The 9,953-nt window shown below is 37.6% G+C and overlaps 1 protein-coding gene across 2 annotated transcripts in view; it reads left to right on the top strand.

Annotated features, from left to right (window-relative positions):
• The first annotated feature begins 76 nt into the window (after window positions 1–76).
• The window catches only part of ABHD18 (abhydrolase domain containing 18), a 31,533-nt gene continuing 21,656 nt past the window's right edge, over window positions 77–9,953 (top strand). The window contains exons 1-4 of one of the 2 annotated variants that reach the window (XM_054563336.1): window positions 77–263; window positions 5,539–5,647; window positions 6,520–6,604; window positions 9,375–9,475. In XM_054563336.1, the coding sequence (XP_054419311.1) occupies window positions 5,556–5,647; window positions 6,520–6,604; window positions 9,375–9,475 (278 nt within the window). In that variant the 5' untranslated portion in view covers window positions 77–263; window positions 5,539–5,555. Of the gene's footprint in view, window positions 268–5,538; window positions 5,648–6,519; window positions 6,605–9,374; window positions 9,476–9,953 lie in introns of both variants that reach the window. The other variant, XM_054563328.1, reaches the window with a different exon arrangement.

Genomic DNA, 9,953 nt, shown 5'->3' with positions numbered 1-9,953 from the left:
TCCTCTTTTGGGTCCGCGCCTGTCGGGCTCGAGCGACCGCCGGGAGGCGAGCGGAGGAGTGCTTAGGGGCGTGTCCAAACGGCCACCCCGCCCAGGTTCTTGGGTTTCCCTGGGCTCTGGTCTGAAGCCCGAGCTCCTGCGTTCCTGGAAAGGCTGCTGTGCCCGCGGTGGGAGCTCGGACAGAAGGAGGGTACCGGGAGGCACAGCAGCGGCGGTGCTGGGAAACTCGGCCGGCTGAACAGCAGGCTCTCGCCGACCGGCCAGTGAGTAAGTCGCGGGTCCAGGCCGCGCTTCGCAGCCTCTCGACGCGCGGCGTACGTGCCAGGTGTCAGGGAGTGGGGTCGCGTGGCCAGGCCGGAGACCCCGGGGGCCGGCGCACGGGGCCGGGCCGGGGTCCGGGGCGTGCTTTGGCCGGCTCGAGTGAGTGGGCTGGCGCGCGGTCCTTTACCCCGTGGAAGGTGGAAGTGGCTGCGCGCTCTTTTTCTCGCTCGTCTATCTACAAAGGCAGCGCTCCGACAGTGCCTAGTTAGGGCCTGGATGGGACCCAGAAGGTGGGGTCCAGCCCCTGTTAATCTCCAGGTCTCCAGATCTGCACCCCACCGCCGCCTGCGCCGGCTGGGGTCTTCCGCAAAGCCTGCTGCCTTAACCTGGGTTTAGAAAAGGCACAGCAGAGGCTTAGCAAAGACCAGCTCCTTCATCACAAGGAAGGTGACATTTTTAGAAAATATGTTCTGGGTCACCCTTCACCCACCCCAGTAGACCTTGATGCTGTCTTTCCTGATGTTTACATATTAACATTGTACCCTTGCAAGTAGGCTTGTAAGCTAATTGGTAGCTGTAGTCATGCGTGTCATAATTACTGTTTTATTAGTACTATTATAATACACTCTCATGTGATTTCATTTGATCACAACTGTCCTGTGACACATTTCTATTTTACACAGAAGTAAGGTCCAGAGAAATTAATAACTTACCCAGAGTCATTCGGTGCGGTAGTGGCAGAACCTTTCTTTCAATACATATTTATGAGCACTTAGCCTATGCTGTGCTAGTTAGTAATACGTTGCGTGGTATGTGCCATCAGTTCTGATCTTTGTCTTGTCTGTGACCTTTGGTGTATCCTATCAGATCCATTCCGCTGGTGAAACTTCACATGTGTTGTCTATTAGTTCAGAATGATCTTCTGAATCCAGAGCTGACATTTCGTACCTAGATTCAGCCTTGCAAATTTGTTTGATCATAGCTCGCAGAAATATATCAGATTCCTATGATTAGTTCCAAGAAAGTACATAGATTAAAAAAAAATGAGTAATTTCTTTTTGCTATAATGTTGCTTATTGTCAGCTGCTTTTTTAATCCCTGGAGACAAGTACAGTGTATGGGGGGAGGGTGTGTGTGTGTGTGTGTGTGTGTTACAAAGGGATTTTTAACCATTATTGCACCATACAGAATAGTTGCTAGTTGAATGAAGGCTTATAGAGTTACCTCATTTCATCCCTGTAACAATCCTTGGAGGCTGGGTTGTCTCAAGCATGCAGGGAATTTGAAAGCATGGAGCTTAAGTAATATACCTAGAGTCACGCAGCTAATAAGCAACAGAGCTAGAAGCTAGAAGAAATATAGGACGTCTCACTGTAAAGCCTGTGCTTTTTACCACCAGCCTTCCAGTGAAAAGAATGTGAAGACTATTTTCCATTATCTCTTAAAATAGATCAGAGAAGGTAATCAATTTTATATAAGTGAAATAACTTGCTATTATGTTTCAGGCCAAGTATAATGCCCCTTGTATGGATTAAGGTGGCTTACTCAAGGTCACACAGCAAGTGGAAGAACCTAGGCCTTCTGACTCTACTATTTTCCATTGCTGCCTCCAAGAGATGACTTTGAACCACAGAAGCACATGGAATGGAGTGCTTGTGAACTTGGTGAAATCTAAATAAACTCTGTATATTGACCAATTGTTAAAAGAAAAAGTTATTTCTTAGGAACACACACATAGTACCCCAAGTAACCACTTCTAAGAAACTTTTTAAAATTATATTTTTAAAAGCTCATGGAAAAGAGGAGCTAAGTTTGAAAAGAGGTTAGATTATTTGCTGAATGTTTCACATAGGATTCGAGACAACCCACCTCATGGGTTTTCTTAGATGGCCTCCTAAAACAGAAATTCATCCCTCTAAACAATGAAAAATAAACTTCCAACCTTCCTACTCTTCTCCTGTATCAGACTAAAAAGAGTTAAACTCGCTGAGGTAGGCGAGTAGATTTGAATAGTGGATATATGCTGTGGCTAAACCCTTTTATTGCTCCTTAAACTTGTATTGAAAATAAATAATTCAAAAATAAAGGTACAATATAAAAATTAGGTCTCTATTTTTGTGGAGTAGACTTGTACATGGTGGTATTTTTTAAAAAAATCTTTTATGATTGTGAGATATGTATCAACTATATGAAGATAAAAGTCCAGAAAACATCGGGGTTGCACTGTTTGAATGCTTAAGTGCCAAAGTGATAGGAGATAAAAGGACTAGATGCCATAAGAGCTGCTGAGTGCCACTCGCCATAGAGCTCATTTTTAGGAAAGACTTTTTATTCCTTGGCACTGTATGAGAATTTCTGTTTCTGTTTCACTTTGCCTTTTCCCTGTCTCATTGGCTATGAAAGTATAGGTGACAGTTATGTCAGTCTGTCTTGATACATACTTCAAAAGTGGGTCCTGTTTCAGCAGAAGCTCACTCGTGTCAGACTAGCCTGATGCGGGGGCTTTAAGTATCTGGTACGGCTCCAGATGTTGCCTCCTTTTGGTAAATGGTGTTATCTTCACCCCGGGCTGGGATTATTCTCTCTTCATGGTGGCACTGGATAGCAGTTGGTTGTGCCTAGAAAGATCTACATTTAGAGTGCCCCAGAAAACCTAGTCTTTATATGTTGTTCTTGGGACTGAAATGGGGTTTCAGAAGATCTGTGCAAGCTAAGTGCGTGTCTGATTTGCTTTCTGTTCTCCATGATCAGTGGTTTGCTGGCATGTAAATACAGCAAGGGATGTGCTGGCTCTAGATTTGGAGAGCTGACTCCGATCATCTATGTCACATGGAAGGAAAGCGACTTGGATGGCTTTTCTAGTATAGGGATGAGAATTAGAAATGACTAAACAATTTTATAGTAGTTTACAAAATATTTGAAGAGTTCACTGTTCTCAGGTTCTTTCCCGTTTCCCTTGTAACCTCCTACTTTTATGTTTGTCTTACTTCTTTTTAATCTATTATCAACCTAGAAGAATATTATCTAGAAAAATGGTATGTCTCGCGACCAGTTTAGTACTTCTTACTGTAAAATGAATGTTGCCATTTGGGCTTTTTTTTTTAACACTAACATGGAGTGTGTTTATTGCCGTTGATGCCATGGGTGTCGCGAAGGAAGACATCGAACCCCCTTCCTTTTCCTACACTATAGAGAACATAAGTGGCCTATAATACTTCCAAGAGACAACGAAGTCCTGTGTTATAATGACATGCCACTGTTCTATTGCAGTTTAATAAATGTACACAAAAATGTATCCGTGTTTTTTTTTAACAATTCCAGAATTACCTAAGGAGTGAAATAATTAGAAGTATCATTCATGTCTCAGAATTGTCTTTCCTTATGCTATAGAACCCCCCTGAATAGAGTTACATATCTTATTTATTTTTTTAAAAAGAGGGGGCTCGGCTTCCTCATTGCAATACGGAGCCCTAATTCAGAATTTTGGTCATTAGGGAAGAATGAGCTGTTCCATTTTCACCCCGCGTGCTTCAGTTCAACTCCAACGTTAATCAGTCACACATCAACACCGCGGGAGTTAGCACAGATCCCGTGTGTTAAGGGCTCAGTCCTCCGGATGCACTGCTTCCGATGCCATCCACACTCTGACTTGGCTACAAGTTTGGGGGTTCCTGTGCATCCTGTGGATTGATAATTTGCTGGAACACTCAAAGAACTCAGGAAACCACTCTACCTATGATTACAGCTTTATTACAAAGGATACAACTTAGGAGTTCACTACACTTTGTTGTAGTTGTTGCTGTTTATTGTAGTTGTTGCTGTTTAAGTTTTTATAAACTGAAGTGTAACTTAAAAGTGTACAAGTCATAAGTATAAGTTGGTCCACTTTCACAAAATGAACAACCTGTGTTTCATATGATGTGAGGGTTACAGTTAAAGGTGCTGGCAAGGAGCAGGAAAGGCCGCATTTTTTTAAAAATCAAAATTTTTACGGTCTTCAGAGATTAATCAGACAGAAGATGCGCGAACACAAAAAGGGAAATGTGAAAAAAATGTGACATGTAGAAATAACGTAGAGGGTCTGGACAACCTGCAAGCTAGACGTGCTCCTTGACTGGGAATTGAACCCGTGACCCTTTGGTGCATGGGACAGTGCTCCAACCAACTGAGCCACCTGGCCAAGAAAATAGATGAGAATTCTTAAAGCTCATTGATGGAAACACACGTTTCCGTCTTTCATTTTTTAAATAGAATAAACCCTGAACCTGAATCAGGTTTTTCCCAAAAATCAAAACTACACCATTCAATTTGAAAAAAACAGTGGTAAATATTAAAAAGCAAAACAAAAACTTTAAAACTACTTGGGAAAGGTAGATGCTGGTACACAAGTAGTAGCATTAAGCATTACTTTGCGTGCACTGGAGTGTAGTAGACAATGTTTATAGTATTGGATCTTGAGCTGTGTGCCTGGGATTCAGGCCCAGTTCTGCCTCCCACTTGCTGTATGACCTTAGGTAAATCACCTATCCTCTCTGTGCCTCAGTTTCCTCATCTTAGGGTAAATCGATCCTTCTTTACAAAGTTGTTGGGGGTGTTAAACGTGAATGTGTGCTTGTGTATGTGTGGTTTTCTGAATGGTTCCTGGCAAATAATACAGTACTGTATAACTGTTAGCAACTACTATTTTTGGTCTTTTTTCTTTTCTTTTCTTTTAGCCACTACTATTGTTATCCAACAAATATTGAGTATTTCTGTCAGTCACTGTGCTGAGGATGGGAAGTTCTTACGCTAGAGGAATTCACAGTTTAATGAAACTGAGGGTTCTATTTCATCTTCTGTACTTTCATCTCAAATGTACTTCTTTTCTGTACCTCATATCTTATTTGCAAAAGAATAAATTAAGGGTTTATAGTTCAATCTCAGTATTTAATTTTTCTTCCCAGTTTCATTGAGATATGATTGATATATAATATAAAGTACATAAAATAATGATTTGATATATGTATATATTGTGAAATGATTACTACTGTAAGTTTAGTTAAACTAAACTTGATACTTCTTTCCTTGTGATGACTACTATTAGGATCTATAAAATAAATTAGTTCTGGAGATGTAATTTATAGCATGGTCACTATAGTTAGCACTACTATATTATATATTTAAAAGTTGCCAAGAGGATGGATCAATCTTTAATTTTTACCTATGTAAAGAGGTTAGGAAACTGACGTGCTGCATGAAATAAAATATTTTAAAGTCATTTAAAATTTTATTTCATAGATGTTTGTTTACTACTGATGGGTGTGAGCAAATTAGATGTTCTATACCGGAGACTTCTCCTCACAAAACTTTTTATCAGAGGATGGGGGAGACCAGAGGATCTTAAAAGGTAAGCATTTTTTTCTGAATGCTTGTTCTGACTTTGTTTTAGTAAACTTTGAAAATTTTACTTTGGCCTTGGCCAGGTAACTGAGTTAGTTAAGAGTGTTGTCCGCTCCAGTACCTCAAGATTGGAGGTTCGATCCCCAGTCAGGGCACACACACGAATTGACCAATGAAGGCATCAGCAAGAGGGACAACAAATCAGGGTTTCTCCCTCTCCTTCCTTTCCTTCCCTCTCTCTCTCTCTTCCTCTCGCACTCCCCGTCTTCTCTCTTTCTCTAAAACTAATTTTAAAAAAGAATAAAAATAAATAAAATTTTATTTCACTTTTAAAGTCCTTTGCTATATATATAAAGTGATTGAAAAATTAAGCATTAAACAATATAAAAACAAATTATTTCCTTTTTTCTCTTTAATTATTTTTCTTATTTTACCCATATAAATTGAACTATTTTAAAAGTAATTTGATTGTAAAAAGATAAAGAGCTCGTGGAAACACAAACAAGATTTTTAACTGTAATAATTTCTAGTTGATTAGAGTTTCCAGGGACTGAGCATTCTTGGGTAAACTGAATTTGTAATGACTACAAAGCTGTAGCTCATGGGAATATCTGGATTTAAGAAAATAAATTTTTAAGTTTTGTGCCTTTAATTTTGAGTCATAATGTTAATTACTTTCTGAACAATGGTATTTCTCACATGTTTTTCTGAGATAAAATGTCCAGCTTGCAAAAAATCAAGAGCCTAATTTTTTCTCTGAGATTGAAACTAAATTGTAACGTGTTTTATGAACTGGGCTTGCTAATTTTTACTCACTATTCATCAGTCTCAACATGTGGCTATATTGAATCTTTTCCGTTTTTCCCCTTACCAAAACAGACTCTTTGAATTCAGAAAGATAATTGGAAATCGAGAAAAATGTCAGAATCTGGTTTCAAGTGATTATCCAGTATATATCGATAAGGTATGCACATAAAATAAATGTAATTATAGAAATTCTGATTTAACGTACATATGTGGCAAGAATAGGTTGAGTGTGAAGAGTATAATAACAGTAAACATTAAAACGAGTACAGTATAGATTTTTCTTTTAATATTTTAAAATGCTGTATGTATTCTAACAGGATGCTTATAATAGTTAATATTCATTTATATTTGGGAGCATATACTTGCCTTAATATAAGAAAGAAAATATTTAGGGCTGGATCTTTTTGAGCCTCATTTTTTATCTTTAAGTTTATGGGAGTCAAAATAAATTATTCGACATTTCAGAAGAAGTGGAAGTAACACAGGGAAGCACTCTAGTTGGAGAATTACTACAGGAGAAGTTATTAGCAAAAACAACCATTAAATATCAAGAAGTGGCATGGGATATAATTAATTGCTGAGAAAATGGTAGAAAGAAAAATGCTATAAAATTAGAGAAGATAAGAAAATATACAGCAGGTCTTTGAATAATATAATTTTGTTACAGTGTAATGAGATACTCTAGGAACTTAACTCTTATTTAGCAGCCTGAGCTAAAATTGGTTTCCTTATACATTGTTTTCCTAAAGTCACAGAACCTATCCACAACATTAGGTAAGGGCCTACTGTATTTGAAATAGTTTTGTTTTTAAGCAGCCACATGCTTTTCTGTAAAATATTTCTAGGTTTATGTACTTGGATACTATCTGGGAAGGGCTACAAATGGGTGGGCTTCACATCCCTCCCTGCCCACAACCAAGTAACTGCACTTGCCTCACTTTCACATATTGGATATCTTTAGAAGATTTCACTTTTTGTGTCTGGCTTATTTCACTTAGCAAAGTTTGAGGATTCTCTGAAGCAGGTGCCAGTATTTAATTCTTTTGTATGGCTGAATCAATGGATATATGATATTTCATTTATCCACTTATCACTTGATGGACATTTGTGTGGTTTCTGCTTTATTGACTATTACACGTGATAATGCAATGGACATTCTTGTACAAATGTGTTTGTGGATATATGCTTTTAATTCTTTGGATCTGTACTGAGGAGTGAAGTTGCTGGCTGATATGGTAATTCTAAGTTTAACTTTTTAACAAACAGCAACTGCTTTTCCAAAGCGCACCACTTCACGTTCCAGCTAGCAGCGTCTAAGTTCCACTTTCTCCACATTCTCATTAATATTTGTACTTCTCCTGGCCATCCTAGTGTGTGTGAAATGTGTTTTTTGTGGTTTTGTTATGTTTTTCCCTACTGACTGGTGTTGAGCATTTTATGTGCTTATTGGCCATTCGTGTATCTTCTTTGGGGAGATATTTATGAAATACTCGGCCTGTTTTTGATTGGGTTATCGTCTTTTTACTGTTGAGGTGTAGCTTGCTTAATTTTTAAATCTGTATTCGGTATGGCTCTAAAATTGCTTTTTTTCTTACCAAGTTCCCAATTATCTCAACACTGTTTGTTGAATTATTATTCCCTTTATGTAAGTTTAAACTACTTCCTTTAACAAATAATTTGTTTTTCTAAAATACATAAGAAGAAAACTTTAAAACTATACTTGCAGGCACAGTGATGACTAAAATGTAAAGATGGATTAAAATTTTCACATTACACACATCTTAGGTCTTTGTACCATTTGTAAAAAATGCAGTACAGTCACAATTACAACATTCAGTTTAGAACTTAGGTCCATAAACTCTCCTAAAATTACTTTGGGATGAGTCGTGAGAACACAATCAGATCAGGAATACCTGAAACAGAAGACTAATAAGTAAAAACTGGTTCAGTCACATATCAGTGGGTATTATAAAGCTTCAGCATGATCAACACAGCATGACATTGGTTCAGAAATACAAGGCTAATAGCTAATAAAGGATTGAAAATAACATGTCAAAATTTATGAAATTTATTTCAGAGTAAAGTTGCATTTTATGTCACTTGCAAAAAGTGTGGATTATTTAATAAATTAGGTTGTCACATTGGGTAGAATTTTTGTTTTAAATAAAGCTGGATATATATGATGTCAGCAGACACATGTTTTTCTGTTGTTTGTTTTTTATTTTAATGAAAATATGTGGATCTTTACTGCTAATTTAATTTTGACTATTGGCCTGATAAAAAAAAATTTTATTAAAAAAAAAAAATACTGGCCCTGGCTGGGTAGCGCATTTGGTTAGAGCATAGTCCAGTACGCCAAGGTGGTGGGGTCAGTCTTTGGTCAGGGCACATGCAAAAAAGCAACCAACGAACGCATGAATAAGTAGAACAACAAATCTCTCTTTCTTTCTCACTCAAAAAAATCAATTAAAACTATTTGAGAGGAAAAAAATTTTGGCATTGAACATTAGGAAATGCCTTTGCTATATATGTAAATATCACATTTCTCCTTATTTAATGTGTTGACATGGCTATTTCATCAATAGATTGCCTGAAAATGAGCCATTCTAACACAGTTGATATCAACCTTTATTTAATTGTAGTAAGTTATTTTTACAATTGTAAATTGTTATGTTCTTCTAACTAGTACTTTATTTGGAGTTATTGCATATCATTCTATAAATGAGGTTGATTTGTAGTTTACTTTCCCAACTAGGCTGTAGTAAAGGATATAGAAGGAAAGGGAATGTGTGCAGCAAAAAGGATACATACTAGGCCTTGGAAAAGTTTTGAATTGAATGGACATTTTTTATGGAAAGACTTCTATCTAATATAGACCAAGATATCTTAGTTTACATGTATACATCTTAGTTTTGCTTTTCATTTAGATTGAAGAGCAGTCAGACTGTAAGATCCTGGATGGACACTTTGTCTCCCCTATGGCCCACTATGTGCCTGATATCATGCCAATTGAATCTGTTATTGCAAGGTAAGAATTTTTATTCTGAGAGTTAAAGTGCTAATTTGTTTATGTCCATTTAAATTATAATAATATTGCCCTGGCTGGTGTGGCTCAGTGGATTGAGAACTGGCCTGTGAACCGAAGGGTTCCCAGTTTGATTCCCAGTCAAGGCACATGCCTGGGTTGCAGACCAGGTCCTCAGTAAGGGGCGCATGAGAGGCAATCACACACTGATGTTTTCCTCCCTCTCTTTTTCCTTCCCTTCCCCTCTCTCTAAAAATAAATAAATAAAATCTTTTTAAAAATTAATATCAATGCCATGTTATTTGAAATTACTTAGCATTAATTACAATAATTAGTTAACATTATGCCCATTAAACATGGGGTAGAGGGAGAGTGAAATCATAGAGCTTTGGTATGCATTTGAACGTAAGTGGTTATAAGCTAAAAATATATTATAAATATAAGATGTTTTGTATAGTCTCGTGATAACCACAAAACTAAA

This window comes from Pteronotus mesoamericanus, unplaced genomic scaffold (genome assembly GCF_021234165.1).
Source record: "Pteronotus mesoamericanus isolate MK-2021 breed Mesoamerican mustached bat unplaced genomic scaffold, CSHL_Meso_final contig_163, whole genome shotgun sequence".
Classification (NCBI taxonomy): domain Eukaryota; kingdom Metazoa; phylum Chordata; class Mammalia; order Chiroptera; family Mormoopidae; genus Pteronotus; species Pteronotus mesoamericanus.
This window is presented reverse-complemented; position numbering and strand designations above follow the sequence as displayed.